The sequence below is a fragment of the Pecten maximus genome, unplaced genomic scaffold (assembly GCF_902652985.1).
Source record: "Pecten maximus unplaced genomic scaffold, xPecMax1.1, whole genome shotgun sequence".
Taxonomy (NCBI): Eukaryota; Metazoa; Mollusca; class Bivalvia; order Pectinida; family Pectinidae; genus Pecten; species Pecten maximus.
The window spans coordinates 1-19,172 of NW_022982797.1; the positions used below are offsets into that span (position 1 = coordinate 1).

A 19,172-nucleotide genomic window follows, 5' to 3' on the forward strand; every position below is an offset into this window, starting at 1 on the left:
TGACCACGGGTACTATTTAAATATAACAATATTATCTCTGTACCACCTGGGAGTATTTTAAACTGATAACATTTGTTTATATACATTCTATATAAAAAAACAAAACAGAAAAGAAATAACAAAATTCGATTTTATTCCTCACAACAATCATTGTGTAAGAGAGAAAACTCTGAATACACCTTCCATCATCACAAACGATTCCTCTTCTCAGTAAATTAACTCGCACACCAAAACAATTCCAGTAAACTTTCACAATAAATTCAACAACAAATTCATTACCACACATTTCCCAAACAAATCTGTTTACTTCAAACATGGTTCTTATATTGCAAACTGAAAAAAAGTGAAACTTTAACAGTACATATTTGAGAAAGTAAATGCTGCTATAAAGTATTTGTTCAGTATATAGTGAGATGTAACAATGTTAAAACCATCTACCGTATATTTTGATTAAATAATCATATTGCTACATATAGTAAATGAAGCATTCTGTGATTTCTCCCTAAGTTTTTAATAACTAATGAGGCAAGTATGTAGAGTGCAGAATTGTGTAAATGGAATTCAAATAAAATGTGAATTTAAACATGAGATCCCAGAGAGATCTTGGTGCCCACCATTGAATGATCTTTGTTGGTGATATATCAAACTGATCTTCTCTCAACTTTTCTCTTTAACAAGTCGAATCTACATGTGAAGTTTAAGAAATATCCCTCTAGTACTTTTCAATAGGCGATAACAAACTTCAATTCTCACAATACAAGATGGCTGGCTGTCGGCCATTTTGTTTTTCTGATCAAAAATCTTAATTCAAATGCCACAACCAGGCACCAAGTGGATGGAACCTACACATGAAGTTTGAGTAACATTCCTCCAGTACGTTTCAAGAAATGGTGATAAGAATTGTTTACGGACGACAGACAGACAACTGACCCACCACGGACGCAGGACGATTTGATTAGCCCACCGTCATCAGATATGAGTATACCTCCAGTAAATATCAGTATACTGTATCCAACAATAAACATTGAACTGAGAAACATGCTCCAGTAAATATCAGTATACTGTATCCCCCAATAAACATTGAACTGAGAAACATGTGAGGAATTTTTTATGCTGCAATTTTTGGATCAAGTTTAATCCAAACAATTACTTCATATTTACCTGAAATTTAATCATTAATACAGTTGAATTTGATGTGATGATCCTGATATCCAGCTGTACAGAATAATAGTCTATATCCTGATATCCAGGTGTATAATAGTCTATATCCCGACATCCAGCTGTACAGTATAATAGTCCGAGACGTATGGCATCGCCACAAAGTCAATATCGGATATTAACAGGTCATATTTGATACAGTTTGGGAAACAGATTTGTCCGACTTACACATGTCTGAAAACTTGATAAAAACTTATAACATAAGGCAGGCCAATTTTGTTAATCATACAGGATTGAGTGTCAGTCAAATTCACAGGTATAATGACCACAGTAAAACTAGTTCTCAGTATAGATGGTTGTTTTAACAGTCATACCTGGTATAAATTATCACTTTATTTGAAGCAGAATGCATGCAGACAGAAGTAGAATAAAAATGTCACTATTTTTCATAAAAAAAATTGTTTTTGGGGAAAAATCAACTTACAACACAAAAATAGATGATTAACATAAAAATACTGACACATATATGTGTGTACAAACATTTATAAAAATAACTAAACTTGTGTTTACTTAACACACATTCGTATATATAGGATAAATTATTCTACAAAAATATGTACAACACATCATATAGTACTGGTAAATCAGTACGTTTATATTACACACAATGTATATTAACTTACATTAATTTTATTTATATATTAATTCACATTATACATAATATATAGTAGTATATCAGTTATTTTTCATTATATATGATGTAATTACAACATATAACTTAATAAACATTATGCATAACATATCCGAGTATATCAGTAATATACATTATACATAACATGTCATAGTATATCAGTATTATACATTATACATAACATGTCATAGTATATCAGTAATTTAAATTATACATAACATGTCATAGTATACCAGTAATTTACATTATGCATAACATGTCATAGTATACCAGTAATTTACATTATGCATAACATGTCATAGTATACCAGTAATTTAACATTATACACAACATGTCATAGTATACCAGTAATTTACACTATACATAACATGTCATAGTATACCAGTAATTTACATTATACATAACATGTCATAGTATATCAGTAATTTTACATTATACATAACATGTCATAGTATATCAGTAATTTTACATTATACATAACATGTCATAGTATACCAGTAATTTTACATTATACATAACATATAGTATACCAGTAATTTACATCATACCTAACATGTCATAGTATATCAGTAATTTACATTATACATAACATATCATAGTATATCAGTAATTTTACATTATACATAACATGTCATAGTATATCAGCAGGTTTATATTATACATAACATATAGTATACCAGTACTTTTACTTTATACATAACATGTCATAGTATATCTGTAATTTTACATCATACCTAACATGTCATAGTATATCTGTAATTTTACATTAAAATAAAGCACTCAAATAAATAAAAACTTTATTTTGTATATCATGAAAATATATTTAACACCAGCCATATAAATGTAAAACCTGTACATGTCTGTTCCAGCTTCAATCCACCCCCTCCCTCCCCCTCCCCAACTCAAAACCTCCACATATTCAAATATAACCACCACTAACCCCCCACACATACAAATATTCAAATACCTAGCCCTCTACACTCCCCCCCCCCCCCCCCCCCCCCCCCCCCCCCCCCACACACACACACACACACACTCCCTCCCCCCCTCACACACCAAAAAAAAGCATCTCTGTAGATGTCTTGGTTCTACTCAATGTTCTATTCTCTATACAGCTACACAGCTAGTTACTGAAGGGAGAAATGTCCATCAACAGTGTTTGATTTTAACATAACAACAGTCCTTTAACAGGTTGGGTAATAAAGTCCAAACAAGGTTCTAGTAGGACTCATGAGTATTTTAAATGTTTTAAATATCAATTTGATTACAACAGTCAGGTTTATGAGAGGGTTATTCTACTGAAGAATGAGATACGGTAATCAATGGCTGTGTCTCATCCTCCTTCTAAATATCAGATATATTATCTCAAAGTTATATATACATCAATTATTCTCATCAATATATACGATGACGTGTTCAATTATTCTGTAAATCAACAACCATACAAAAATTATATTAACATCCATCACCAACTATAAGGATATCTCAGTCATATAAAGGGATATCTCAGTCATATAAAGGGATATCTCAGTCATATATATAGATATCTCAGTCATATATAGGGATATATCAGTCATATATCGGGATATCTCAGTCATATATAGGGATATCTCAGTCATATATATGGATATCTCAGTCATATATAGGGATATATCAGTCATATATCGGGATATATCAGTCATATATATGGATATCTCAGTCATATATAGGGATATTTCAGTCAAATATAGGGATATCTCAGTCATATATGGGGATATCTAAGTCATATATAGGGATATCTCAGTCATATATAGGATATCTCAGTCATATATATGGATATCTCAGTCATATATATGGATATCTCAGTCATAAAGAAGGATATCTCAGTCATATAGAGGGATATCTCAGTCATAGTCATACATAGGGATATCTCAGTCATATATAGGGATATCTCAGTCAAATATAGGGATATCTAAGTCATTGATCAGTAACAGGGTCATGTAATTGCACAACATTGACAGACTTTACATGGAAGTATAATTGTAAACAAAATTAAACAGTAAAATGTAACTCTACATGAAAAATGTAGACATGAAAAATGTAACTACATGAAACTCTTACTTATCATATCACCGGAGAAATGCTTCTTTATGTTGATCTAATGAGACTTGGCACTGTTGGGAGTGCTACATCTCTTGTGATGGTCCGGAGTACTACATCTCCTGTGATGGTCCGGAGCTTTAATCCTGACCCAACACCAGGAGATAATACCCAGAATGTTACTGCTTATTATAATACTGGATATGTAACCACAGAGTCGGTTACCGCTTTATAAGTGCTGGACAGCTAAACAGTAGAACTTAGAAATGAGCTTTGTCTGATATTTAATCATTTCAATGACACAATGAAGAAATTACAATTAATGGTCTGTATCATAATTATCATATTAAAGTGACTACGTATCACAAGATGAGATATTTACATCAATGTATCACAAGATGAGATATTTACATCAATTTATCACAAGATGATATATTTACATCAATGAATCACAAGATGATATATTTACATCAATGTATCACAAGATGAGATATTTACATCAATGAATCACAAGATGATATATTTACATCAATGTATCACAAGATGAGATATTTACATTCAATGTATCACAAGATGAGATATTTACATTCAATGTATCACAAGATGAGATATTTACATTCAATGTATCACAAGATGAGATATTTACATCAATGTATCACAAGATGAGAATTTTCATGGAGTGGTTATTCATGGTTATCGAATTATAGCATCACATTGAAAAGGTACACAAATGATATCAAGTGTCGGTCAAATAACAATATTATACATTCTCCTGCCACACTTTAACACATATTCAAAAATAATCTACTGGTGACACATCAGATCACATGACCTGAAGTCACCGGGTATTAGTACTGGTAAATCAGATCACATGACCTTGAGTCACCCGGGTATTAGTACTGGTGAATCAGATCACATGACCTGAAGTCACCGGGTATTAGTACTGGTAAATCAGATCACATGACCGAGAGTGACCCGGGTATTAGTACTGGTAAATCAGGTCACGTGACCTGGAGCCACCCAGGTATTATAGTACTGGTGAATCAGATCACATGACCGAGAGTCACCCGGGTATTAGTACTGGTGAATCAGATCACATGACCTTGAGCCACCCAAGTATTAGTACTGGTGAATCAGATCACATGACCTGGAGCTATTTGTACTGGTGAACCACAGAGAGATATTCCTTGTCGGGGTAGAATGCCACACACAAATTACGCAGGAGTATGAACACATCCCGCAGACAGCAAAGTTCATTCTTCACAATATCACATGCGGATTGGATCTCACTGCGGTGTTGTTGGTACTGTTTATTGGACTTCAGGGCCTGAAGAGCTCCAATCTCAGTCTTGGCCTGTGTGGTGTTGGCCAGTGGTTCGTTTGGTTGCATGCGTAGTACAGTCTCTCCGTAAATCTGGGAGGAAACCATAGCAGACAGGCTGCGGGCAACAACACGGAATCTGTAATGGAAATCAAATGTTTAATGTCTAATCAAATGTTTACAGACAATACTTACAAAGTTTAAAGCACCCACTGATATGATTCACTAGAGGATACAGTCACCAATAGCTCCAACTCGACAGACAACACATGATGAACTGTCAATATCTCCAACTCGACAGACAACACATGATGAACTGTCAATATCTCCAACTCGACAGACAACACATGATGAACTGTCAATTACAATGTATCATGTTTTACAATGATACAGTAGCATGTTTTACAGTGATACAGTAGCGTGTTTTACAGTGATACAGTAGCGTGTTTTACAGTGACACAGTAGCGTGTTTTACAATGATACAGTAGCGTGTTTTACAGTGATACAGTAGCGTGTTTTACAATGATACAGTAGCATGTTTTACAGTGATACAGTAGCATGTTTTACAGTGATACAGTAGCGTGTTTTACAGTGATACAGTAGCGTGTTTTACAATGATACAGTAGCGTGTTTTACAATGATACAGTAGCGTGTTTTACAGTGATACAGTAGCGTGTTTTACAATGATACAGTAGCATGTTTTACAATGATACAGTAGCGTGTTTTACAATGATACAGTAGCGTGTTTTACAGTGATACAGTAGCATGTTTTACAGTGATACAGTAGCGTGTTTTACAGTGACACAGTAGCGTGTTTTACAGTGATACAGTAGCGTGTTTTACAGTGATACAGTAGCATGTTTTACAGTGACACAGTAGCGTGTTTTACAATGATACAGTAGCGTGTTTTACAATGTACAGTATCATGTTTTACAATGATACAGTAGCATGTTTTACAATGATACAGTAGCGTGTTTTACAATGATACAGTAGCGTGTTTTACAATGATACAGTAGCGTGTTTTACAATGATACAGTAGCGTGTTTTACAATGATACAGTAGCGTGTTTTACAATGATACAGTAGCATGTTTTACAGTGATACAGTAGCGTGTTTTACAATGATACAGTAGCGTGTTTTACAATGATACAGTAGCGTGTTTTACAGTGATACAGTAGCATGTTTTACAGTGATACAGTAGCATGTTTTACAATGATACAGTAGCGTGTTTTACAATGATACAGTAGCGTGTTTTACAATGATACAGTAGCGTGTTTTACAATGATACAGTAGCATGTTTTACAATGATACAGTAGCGTGTTTTACAATGATACAGTAGCGTGTTTTACAATGATACAGTAGCGTGTTTTACAATGATACAGTAGCGTGTTTTACAGTGATACAGTAGCGTGTTTTACAGTGATACAGTAGCGTGTTTTACAGTGATACAGAGAGCGTGTTTTACAATGATACAGAGAGCATGTTTTACAATGATACAGTAGCATGTTTTACAATGATACAGTAGCGTGTTTTACAGTGATACAGTAGCGTGTTTTACAGTGATACAGTAGCGTGTTTTACAATGATACAGTAGCGTGTTTTACAGTGATACAGTAGCGTGTTTTACAGTGATACAGTAGCGTGTTTTACAATGATACAGTAGCTTGTTTTTACAGTGATACAGTAGCGTGTTTTACAGTGATACAGTAGCGTGTTTTACAGTGATACAGTAGCGTGTTTTACAGTGATACAGTAGCGTGTTTTACAATGATACAGTAGCGTGTTTTTACAATGATACAGTAGCGTGTTTTACAATGATACAGTAGCGTGTTTTACAATGATACAGTAGCGTGTTTTACAATGATACAGTAGCGTGTTTTACAATGATACAGTAGCGTGTTTTACAGTGATACAGTAGCATGTTTTACAGTGATACAGTAGCGTGTTTTACAATGATACAGTAGCATGTTTTACAATGATACAGTAGCGTGTTTTACAATGATACAGTAGCGTGTTTTACAATGATACAGTAGCGTGTTTTACAATGATACAGTAGCGTGTTTTACAATGATACAGTAGCGTGTTTTACAGTGATACAGTAGCATGTTTTACAGTGATACAGTAGCGTGTTTTACAGTGATACAGTAGCATGTTTTACAGTGATACAGTAGCGTGTTTTACAATGATACAGTAGCGTGTTTTACAATGATACAGTAGCGTGTTTTACAGTGATACAGTAGCGTGTTTTACAATGATACAGTAGCGTGTTTTACAATGATACAGTAGCGTGTTTTACAATGATAAAGTAGCGTGTTTTACAATGATAAAGTAGCATGTTTTACAATGATAAAGTAGCATGTTTTACAATATTACAGTAGCGTGTTTTACAGTGATACAGTAGCGTGTTTTACAGTGATACAGTAGCGTGTTTTACAGTGATACAGTAGCATGTTTTACAGTGATACAGTAGCGTGTTTTACAATGATACAGTAGCGTGTTTTACAGTGATACAGTAGCGTGTTTTACAGTGATACAGTAGCGTGTTTTACAATGATACAGTATCGTGTTTTACAATGATACAGTAGCGTGTTTTACAGTGATACAGTAGCGTGTTTTACAGTGATACAGTAGCATGTTTTACAGTGATACAGTAGCGTGTTTTACAGTGACACAGTAGCGTGTTTTACAATGATACAGTAGCGTGTTTTACAATGATACAGTAGCTTGTTTTTACAATGATACAGTAGCGTGTTTTACAATGATACAGTAGCGTGTTTTACAATGATACAGTAGCTTGTTTTTACAATGATACAGTAGCGTGTTTTACAATGATACAGTAGCGTGTTTTACAGTGATACAGTAGCGTGTTTTACAGTGATACAGTAGCGTGTTTTACAGTGATACAGTAGCATGTTTTACAATGATACAGAAAGAAATTTAAATGGAGCATAAAATGTATCACGTTTGTTCAAACCAGCATTCATAAGAGTGAAGGCCCTGATGATGTACATGTTGTATCTCACTAACTATAATGTGCTGCCTCTGATATAGGCCCTAATGATGTATATGTTGTATCTCACTGACTTTGAGGTACTGTCTCTGATATAGGCCCTGATGATGTACATGTTGTATCTCACTGACTTTGAGGTACTGTTTCTGATATAGGCCCTAATGATGTACATGTTGTATCTCACTGACTGAGGTACTGCCTCTGACATAGGCCCTGATGATGTACATGTTGTATCTCACTGACTGAGGTACTGTCTCTGCCATAGGCCCTAATGATGTACATGTTATAGATATAGGCCCTGATGATGTACATGATGTATCTCACTGACTATAATGTGCTGCCTCTGATATAGGCCCTGATGATGTACATGTTGTATCTCACTGACTTTGAGGTACTGTCTCTGACACAGCCCCTAATGATGTACATGTTATAGATATAGGCCCTGATGATGTACATGTTGTATCTCACTGACTATAATGTACTGCCTCTGATATAGGCCCTAATGATTTGTATCTAAGACAATTTCTTTCATCAAACTAACTGGAATTACACTGAGTCTGTTTTAATTATGGAGATTACTATCAATCCCATTCCATTTCTAAATGTATAATTAACCTGATGGAGAGTGTGGATGTTAAATTAAGATTCCTGGTGACTGGGAACTGTATTTCTAAATGTATGATTCTTACTTTATGGAGAGTGTGGATCGTTTGCCAAACCCAATAGCTCCAAGGATCCCTGTTGAGGCTCTGTCCTCGCCTAGCTGGTGTAGGGATGTCACAAACGTATTAAGGCTCTTGATGCAGTTTGCATGTTTGGTTCCAAAGTCAAGCTGCTGAATCACAAGTTCTAGGAACTTGAAGCACAACAGCATCATCTTCGACTCATTGTCAGCACTATAAATAAATTGGAGTAAAAAGTATCTTTCCAGCAAACAAAATTAGTTCTTAATAAGGATTGTCATAAGGTGCTTATAAATTTCAATAAAGGCACTAAACAGTTCAGCTTAATCTTCCTGATTGTAAGTATAAGGGTACTGTGAAGTACAGTGGACACGCGATAATCCGGAAGCCGATAGTCCGGAAATTCGGATCTAAGTTGTTCATTTGAAGTTTGCTACATCCTTAGACTTTTCAACATCATAACAAAGCTTCTTTATAACATCATAACAAAGCTTCTTTATAACATCATAACAAAGCTTCTTTTATTATAACATCATAACAATGCTTCTTTATAACATCATAACAAAGCTTCTTTATAACATCATAACAAAGCTTCTTTTCAACATCATAACTAAGCTTCTTTATAACATCATAACAAAGCTTCTTTATAACATCATAACAAAGCTTCTTTATAACATCATAACAAAGCTTCTTTATAACATCATAACAAAGCTTCTTTTATTATAACATCATAACAATGCTTCTTTATAACATCATAACAAAGCTTCTTTATAACATCATAACAAAGCTTCTTTATAACATCATAACAAAGCTTCTTTATAACATCATAACAAAGCTTCTTTATAACATCATAACAAAGCTTCTTTATAACATCATAACAAAGCTTCTTTTATTATAACATCATAACAATGCTTCTTTATAACATCATAACAAAGCTTCTTTATAACATCATAACAAAGCTTCTTTATAACATCATAACAATGCTTCTTTATAACATCATAACAAAGCTTCTTTATAACATCATAACAATGCCTCTTTATAACATCATAACAATGCTTCTTTATAACATCATAACAAAGCTTCTTTTATTATAACATCATAACAAAGCTTCTTTATAACATCATAACAAAGCATCTTTATAACATCATAACAATGCTTCTTTATAACATCATAACAATGCTTCTTTATAACATCATAACAATGCTTCTTTATAACATCATAACAAAGCTTCTTTATAACATCATAACAATGCTTCTTTATAACATCATAACAATGCTTCTTTATAACATCATAACAAAGCTTCTTCCTTATGGAATATCATTTTCGTTAGAACAGTGATATGCTATCACTGACAGAACAACAGAATTGCTACAACAGTGATATACTATCACTGACAAAACAACAGAATTGCTACAACAGTGATATACTATCACTGACAGAACAACAGAATTGCTACAGTCACATTGCAATCAGTTTGAATTTTAATAGATGTGTGTTTCAGTTGATCTTGTGGCCATTTTTAATACATGAAATCAATTATCATGGGAATGGTACTGTCAGTGGAGTGCTTGTTAATAAAATAATAGCAAAGTGAGTGCCATAGGGCCCACCTTAAAATATGAAATCAATTTGTGCTGGACATACATAGATAAACCTTCACCCCCTCATCATAAAATAAATCTGTCCAGGGCCCACATAGATAAACCCTCACCCCTTCATCATCAAATAAATCTGTCCAGGGCCCACATAGATAAACCCTCACCCCTTCATCATAAAATAAATCTGTCCAGGGCCCACATAGATAAACCCTCACCCCTTCATCATAAAATAAATCTGTCCAGAGCCCACATAGATAAACCCTCACCCCCTCATAGTAAAATAAATCTGTCCAGAGCCCACATACATAAACCCCCACCACTACAGTATGAACTGAATCGGTCAAGGGGTCAAGAGATATCGGGTACACCAACTTCTTATTTCAAAAGTGGTTAAGTGTGACCTTTGACCTTGACCACCAATATCTAATCAGATGTAGACATCCATGTTTTGATATCATGAAATGTATATGAGCTGAATGTGTCAGTGGGTTTATGAGATATCATCTACACATCTAGTTAATCATGGACAGATAGAATCACACACAGATGTACATATAGCGATTACTATAATATACTCTCTTACTAAAGTCAGGGGCATAAAATACTGGTACAGCTAACCGAAAATCTGATGTTGTTTGTTACCTAACACCAGATGTTGTTTGTTACCTAACACCAGATGTTGTTTGTTACCTAACACCAGCTGTTGTTTGTTACCTAACACCAGATGTTGTTTGTTACCTAACACCAGCTGTTGTTTGTTACCTAACACCAGATGTTGTTTGTTATCTAACATCAGATGTTGTTTGTTACCTGACACCAGATGTTGTTTGTTACCTAACACCAGCTGTTGTTTGTTACCTAACACCAGATGTTGTTTGTTATCTAACATCAGATGTTGTTTGTTACCTAACACCAGATTTTGTTTGTTACCTAACACCAGATGTTGTTTGTTACCGAACATCAAATATTGTTTGTTACCTAACACCAGATGTTGTTTGTTACCTAACACCAGATGTTGTTTGTTACCGAACATCAAATATTGTTTGTTACCTAACACCAGATGTTGTTTGTTACCTAACACCAGATGTTGTTTGTTACCTAACACCAGATGTTGTTTGTTAACTTACACCAGATGTTGTTTCTTACCTAACACCAGATGTTGTTTCTTACCTAACACCAATGTTGTTTCTTACCTAACACCAGGGTATTGTTTCACAAAGCTTCGTAACTTACGAACGTTCATAAATATTTACGAAAAAGTTACGCAAAACTTACGAATTTCGTTAGTGCGTTTCACAAAGGTGTTCGTAACTTTTTTCTTATCTTACGTCAAAATCGTACGTTCTCCCGGTAAAAATATACCACTCTCTAACTTGGAGGTAAAAAAGGACGACACTTCTGGGGTGAAAATTGTATGCCGGTCCTATTCCCGGGTCACGTACACAGACTATGAACTTTAATTTGTTCTATCAAAACAACCGTATTATTGAGAGAAGATCATTTTTTCTATAAGATTCCAATTCTAATTGTTTATCATGCGTTAAATCAAACAGTAACAACGCAATTTTCACAGACTTTGCTCAATGCTCAAAGACATACATAATGTTCTTAAAATAGACCATATGTTGGCACAGTCTGCGAATATGCGTACAATTAGTTTCATGACAATAGATAAACCCTCACCCCTTCATCATAAAATAAATCTGTCCAGAGCCCACATAGATAAACCCTCACCCCCTCATAGTAAAATAAATCTGTCCAGAGCCCACATACATAAACCCCCACCACTACAGTATGAACTGAATCGGTCAAGGGGTCAAGAGATATCGGGTACACCAACTTCTTATTTCAAAAGTGGTTAAGTGTGACCTTTGACCTTGACCACCAATATCTAATCAGATGTAGACATCCATGTTTTGACACTTCTGGGGTGAAAATTGTATGCCGGTCCTATTCCCGGGTCACGTACACAGACTATGAACTTTAATTTGTTCTATCAAAACAACCGTATTATTGAGAGAAGATCATTTTTTCTATAAGATTCCAATTCTAATTGTTTATCATGCGTTAAATCAAACAGTAACAACGCAATTTTCACAGACTTTGCTCAATGCTCAAAGACATACATAATGTTCTTAAAATAGACCATATGTTGGCACAGTCTGCGAATATGCGTACAATTAGTTTCATGACAATGTGTATTTTGCCGGCATCCCTCCTCGACTTTCAAAACCCGGTTTCCACCTCGAAACAATCGCTCACAAGGCATATTCGTTCTCTTACGCTATTTTGTAAGTGAGTACGACGTCATTTTCTGTTCAAAAGGGCATGCCTGCGCACGATTTTAAATTGTTTTTTTCGTAAGTTACGACAGGGTTGATATGGCGTAAAGTTACGCAAGGTTTTTGCGTAACTTACCAACGTTCGTAAGTTACGAAGTTTTCGTGAAACGCTTAGTAATTCGTAAATGTGACTTACGCAAATTTCGTAAGATACGAAGCTTTGTGAAACGATACCCAGATGTTGTTTCTTACCTAACACCAGATGTCGTTTCTGATATGATCTAGTGTTTATTTTGTTTAGCCATCTGAGACTGAATACTTACGTCGGTTTGGCTGTGTTTATCCAGTTCAGTAAAACGTTTACAAGGTAAGAAAATTCTTTAACATCTACACAGAGGGCTTGTTGAAGGACACAGTAGCCGTATAACAACAGATATGACCCCTCGTGTAGGGCAGTCTCCAGGAACTCTTCAGTGTTCAGGTCCGGTATCTGTATGGCAGCCAATACTTGGTCCCAGCCACCACCAGCTGTCTGGTCCATACCTAGGCCAAGATATAATATTGGATTGGGGATTAATGTTTTCCAGCGTTCAAGGGCAGTATTTCATGAAGCTGTTTTTGACTTATATTGATGAATTGAAGCATCTCTATATTAGAATGTACAGCTGTAGAATGGATTTGTTGATCTTAAAATCTTCATTGTTGGATTGTTCAGTATCATATTTCAATATGATATATAGTCACTAACAGAATGGGGTGTAATGTGAACCCAGATAACTTACTGTAGATCAGGCTGTTCTTGCAAGTCCATTTTTTATTTGAGATTCAATGTTACATAAGAAAATCTTATTCAACACTTATTGACTTATTTTTCTTGTCAGGTTGAAGATTAAAATTTGTCAGATACAATTAAGTCTTTAATACTTCCTACATTGTCTGTAACACAAATCCTAATGGGAGTGACCTTGATATGGGGCACAGGGACCTGAGTGACCTTGACATGGGGCACAGGGACCTGAGTGACCTTGATATGGGGTACAGGGACCTGAGTGACCTCGATATGGGGCACAGGGACCTGAGTGACCTTGATATGGGGCACAGGGACCTGAGTGACCTTGATATGAGGCACAGGGACCTGAGTGACCTTAATATGGGGCACAGGGACCTGAGTGACCTTGATATGGGGCACAGGGACCTGCTTTCTTGAAAAAAAAATGCTTGGTTATGTTTTACCCCATCCCTTCAAAACAATTTCTGTTATAATTATATACACATTTGTATTACTAAAAGAAGATATTAAGAAATTTAAAGAAAACAAAATTATTATTAATGATAACTTTTTATAAAGCCAAAGTTAACTCTCTAACAACATGATATGATCGACCATACAACCCTGGAAATGTTACCATCCACTTAAACTCTCATCACTTACCTCCCTTGAAGTACACATAAATACATTCCTCCACAATGCGGACAATCTGTGTGTGGGAGGCAAGACAACGAGATGCAGCCTTGACACATGGCAACAGTAGGATACTTTGTGGTGATGACTGCAGCCACTCGACAACCGTCGTCATGACAACATCCAGGGAATTGTTCTCAGGGTTACAGTTGTTCAGTAAACCAAAGATTTCTTTGACCAAATCTAAAGTTTCGTCTTGCTGCATTCTCAAGTCCACCACTACAATGAGTATTGTGTCAAATTTCAGTTGAATTCTAATGATATTATAATTGTTTGCCTGATTAACAATTACTGTACAAAATGTAAATAAAATTAAACTAGAACCACTAACAGAGATCCCAGAGGGATCCTGGTGCCCACCATTGAATGATCTTTTAATCACTGGGTTTTGTAAGATTGATGTTTTTTCTTCTTTCCCCTTTTCCTCTTTATCATTTGAAAACAAGGGGATCCTACATACATGTATTAAATTGGAGAATGATCCATGAAAATCTTTCTTGAGACATTTCAAATGTCAAAATTCAAAATGGTCGCCTATCTACTATTTTGTCTTCTGATCAGTCTCAAAATTCAATATTCACAACTAGAGACAAAGGGGAACTGACATAAGAGCCATGAATAACGTTCTGAGAAATAGCTACTAAACTTCAATGGTCAAAATTCAAAACGGCTACCTGTCTGTCATTTTGCTTTCCAATTGGTCTAAAGAGATGATAATGTACAACAATGGGCCCACGGGGGTTTGAGTAGTATTCTCCCTGTACCATGGTACTTCCTGGGCTCCCTGTACCCTGGTACTTTCTGGGCTCCCAGTACCATGGTACTTTCTGGGCTCCCTGTACCATGGTACTTTCTGGGCTCCCTGTACCCTGGTACTTTCTGGGCTCCCTGTACCCTGGTACTTTCTGGGCTCCCTGTACCATGGTACTTTCTGGGCTCCCTGTACCATGGTACTTTCTGGGCTCCCTGTACCCTGGTACTTTCTGGGCTCCCTGTACCCTGGTACTTTCTGGGCTCCCTGTACCATGGTACTTTCTGGGCTCCCGCTACCATGGTACTTTCTGGGCTCCCAGTACCATGGTACTTTCTGGGCTCCCTGTACCCTGGTACTTTCTGGGCTCCCTGTACCCTGGTACTTTCTGGGCTCCCTGTACCCTGGTACTTTCTGGGCTCCCTGGACCATGGTACTTTCTGGGCTCCCTGTACCATGGTACTTTCTGGGCTCCCTGTACCCTGGTACTTTCTGGGCTCCCTGTACCCTGGTACTTTCTGGGCTCCCTGTACCATGGTACTTTCTGGGCTCCCTGTACCATGGTACTTTCTGGGCTCCCTGTACCCTGGTACTTTCTGGGAAATAACTTCTCAGTGATAACAAACTTTAAAATTCATAGTGTCTGCCTTATGGCCATTCTACTTTCTAGATCAGACTCAAAGTGTAAAGGACACAACAACAGACCAAAGGGAACCTACATTATAGAGTTAGAGAAAATATCCTTCTAGTACTCCTCAGGAAACAGTGATGATCTTCAACTCTCAAAATCAAGGATTATTTATGGATGGACGACACATCGAAGGATGGATAGACCACAGACAAAGGCCACCATAGAACATCGAAGGATGGATAGACCACAGACAAAGGCCACCATTCCATGATGGTGGGCTAAAAAAGTCAACAAGGGTCCAACAGAGTGAGTTATTAATGGACAGCGGACAGGAGTGATCAGACATTTGCCTACACTAGGTTTTGAGACTTCGCGTTACTAACTATGTTAAACATTACCTGAGGCTCCGACAGTCTCCACCTCTGTCATCAGGTTAAGTATAGCCTAACTATGTTAAACATTACCTGAGGCTCCGACAGTTTCCACTTCTGTCATCAGGTTAAGTATAGCTTAACTATGTTAAACATTACCTGAGGCTCCGACAGTTTCCACTTCTGTCATCAGGTTAAGTATAGCGGTGGCCAGAGTCCCCAGGTTGATGCTGGCTGAAAACGTACACTGACACAGGAGCTGGACAACTGTGTGAACATAACACTGACGTTTGGCGGACAATTCGGATGACCACTGGCCAGAGTACTGGACACTAAATCCGGACGCTGCCTTAATCAACCTGTACAATATAATATATCATTTATATACCTGATTAGCAACATAAACAGTACAGAGTTCCCCGGGTTTTCCTACCTCAGTACAGAGTTCCCCTGGGTTTTCCTACCTCAGTACAGAGTTCCCCGGGTTTTCCTACCTCAGTACAGAGTTCCCCTGGGTTTTCCTACCTCAGTACAGAGTTCCCTTGGGTTTTCCTACCTCGGGACAGAGTTCCCCTGGGTTTTTCTACCTCGTGACAGAGTTCCCTTGAATTTCTCTACCTCAGCACAGAGTTCCCCCGGGTTTTCCTACCTTGGGACACAGTTCCCCGGGTTTTCCTACCTTGGGACACAGTTCCTCCGGGTTTTCCTACCTTGGGACACAGTTCCCCCGGGTTTTCCTACCTTGGGACACAGTTCCCCCGGGTTTTCCTACCTTGGGACACAGTTCCCCCGGGTTTTCCTACCTTGGGACACAGTTCCCCCAGGTTTTCCTACCTTGGGATGCAGTTCCCCCGGGTTTTCCTACCTTGGGACACAGTTCCCCCGGGTTTTCCTACCTTGGGACACAGTTCCCCCGATTTTCCTACCTTGGGGTTTTCCTACCTTGGGACACAGTTCCCCAGGTTTTCCTACCTTGGGACACAGTTCCCCTGGGTTTTCATACCTTGGGACACAGTTCCCCCGGGTTTTCCTACCTTGGAACACAGGTCCCCCAGGTTTTCCTACCTTGGGACACAGTTCCTCCAGGTTTTCCTACCTTAGGACACAGTTCCCCCGGGTTTTCCTACCTTGGGACACAGTTCCCCCGGGTTTTCCTACATTGGGACACAGTTCCCCCAGGTTTTCCTACCTTGGGACACAGTTCCTCCAGGTTTTCCTACCTTAGGACACAGTTCCCCCAGGTTTTCCTACCTTGGGACACAGTTCCCCCAGGTTTTCCTACCTTGGGACACAGTTCCCCCGGGTTTTCCTACCTTGGGACACAGGTCCCCCAGGTTTTCCTACCTTAGGACACAGTTCCCCCAGGTTTTCCTACCTTGGGACACAGTTCCCCTGGGTTTTCCTACCTTGGTACTAAGATTGTAACTCTTCCATACATATACACACTTCAAGGAAACAAAACAATCAATATTTCATGTTTAACTTAATCAGATGATAATAATGTCTCCAGAGTTTCACAGAAATTCTTAACTTCCTTCTATGAGAACCTACGAGAGAAACATTACCACTGGTATGAGAGAGGAAACAACGAACTACGACAATTATTGTAAGGACTAATTGTCACATATACTAATACAAACCTAATGCCTAGAGCAGTTGATGACGACCTCTCCACCAACACACATGTGGGGTCACATGTCTGAAGCAGCCAGTTACAGGCATGGCGGAAACTGTCAGAGGTCAACATCTGCCAATCGTATTTCTCTGCTATCTGCATCTTCTGCTCCAGCATTGGAATCTGTCAGGTCAAAGGTCAAATCACAATCGGTGGAGTACATTCAGACGGTGAACACAATAAGATGGTTGGTAGAGCTAGTGATACATAGATTGTAATACATAGATTGTAATACATGTATTGTAATAATACATAGATTGTAATACATAGATTGTAATACATGTATTGTAATACATAGATTGTAATACATAGATTGTAATACATGTATTGTAATACATAGATTGTAATACATAGATTGTAATACATATTGTACATAGATTGTAATACATAGATTGTAATACATGTATTGTAATACATAGATTGTAATACATGTATTGTAATACATAGATTGTAATACATAGATTGTAATACATGTACTGTAATACATAGATTGTAATACATAGATTGTAATACATGTATTGTAATACATAGATTGTAATACATAGACAGTAATACATAGATTGTAATACATGTATTGTAATACATAGATTGTAATACATAGATTGAAATACATAGATTGTAATAAATAGATTGTAATACATGTATTGTAATACATAGATTGTAATAAATAGATTGTAATACATAGAGATTGTAATAACATAGATTGTAATACATAGATTGTAATACATGTATTGTAATAATACATAGATTGTAATACATGTATTGTAATAAATAGATTGTAATACATAGAGATTGTAATAACATAGATTGTAATACATAGATTGTAATAAATAGATTGTAATACATAGAGATTGTAATAACATAGATTGTAATACATAGATTGTAATACATGTATTGTAATAATACATAGATTGTAATACATAGATTGTAATACATATATTGTAATACATATATTGTAATAACATAGATTGTAATACATAGATTGTAATACATGTATTGTAATAATACATAGATTGTAATACATGTATTGTAATAAATAGATTGTAATACATAGAGATTGTAATAACATAGATTGTAATACATAGATTGTAATAAATAGATTGTAATACATAGAGATTGTAATAACATAGATTGTAATACATAGATTGTAATACATGTATTGTAATACATGTATTGTAATACATAGATTGTAATACATATATTGTAATACATAGACTGTAATACATAGATTGTAATAAATATATTGTAATACATAGATTGTAATACATAGATTGTAATACATGGATTGTAATACATAGATTGTAATACATAGATTGTAATAAATATATTGTAATACATAGATTCAATCTAATTAAAATTAGACTTGTAATTTCCGTTCCTCTACGATACACTGCAATACAAGATCTAACGACACCCCAAAACCCGCCCCGGTTAAAGAAAAAAGGTTTCATTTCCCCCCCC

General features: G+C 36.4%; 1 protein-coding gene across 2 annotated transcripts; it reads right to left on the bottom strand.

Annotated features, from left to right (window-relative positions):
- Positions 1 to 3,490: 3,490 nt before the first annotated feature.
- LOC117320965 (ectopic P granules protein 5 homolog) lies at positions 3,491 to 17,830 on the bottom strand. Of its 2 annotated transcripts, XM_033875451.1 has the most exons (6): positions 17,677 to 17,830; positions 16,196 to 16,395; positions 14,254 to 14,502; positions 13,145 to 13,364; positions 8,948 to 9,154; positions 3,491 to 5,388 (listed from the first exon to the last, which is right to left on the bottom strand). In XM_033875451.1, exons 1-6 carry the CDS (start codon positions 17,826 to 17,828, stop codon positions 5,082 to 5,084), a joined length of 1,335 nt encoding a protein of 444 aa, XP_033731342.1. In that variant the 5' UTR covers positions 17,829 to 17,830; the 3' UTR covers positions 3,491 to 5,081. The 2 variants fall into 2 exon arrangements, with proteins under 2 accessions (XP_033731342.1, XP_033731344.1); XM_033875453.1 differs by lacking the exons at positions 16,196 to 16,395; positions 17,677 to 17,830 and adding an exon at positions 16,064 to 16,103.
- Positions 17,831 to 19,172: the final 1,342 nt, after the last annotated feature.

What these genes read in the sequence shown, in the direction of transcription:
- LOC117320965 (XM_033875451.1), bottom strand. Translation starts at nt 17,828, where the DNA reads ATGCTGGAGCAGAAGATGCAGATAGCAGAGAAATACGATTGGCAGATG. An exon ending in TTATGTGTACTTCAAGGGAG is followed by an intron (nt 13,365 to 14,253) that starts GTAAGTGATGAG and finishes ATCTTGGCCTAG; the next exon opens with GTATGGACCAGACAGCTGGT. An exon ending in ATAAACACAGCCAAACCGAC is followed by an intron (nt 9,155 to 13,144) that starts GTAAGTATTCAG and finishes ATTTATTTATAG; the next exon opens with TGCTGACAATGAGTCGAAGA.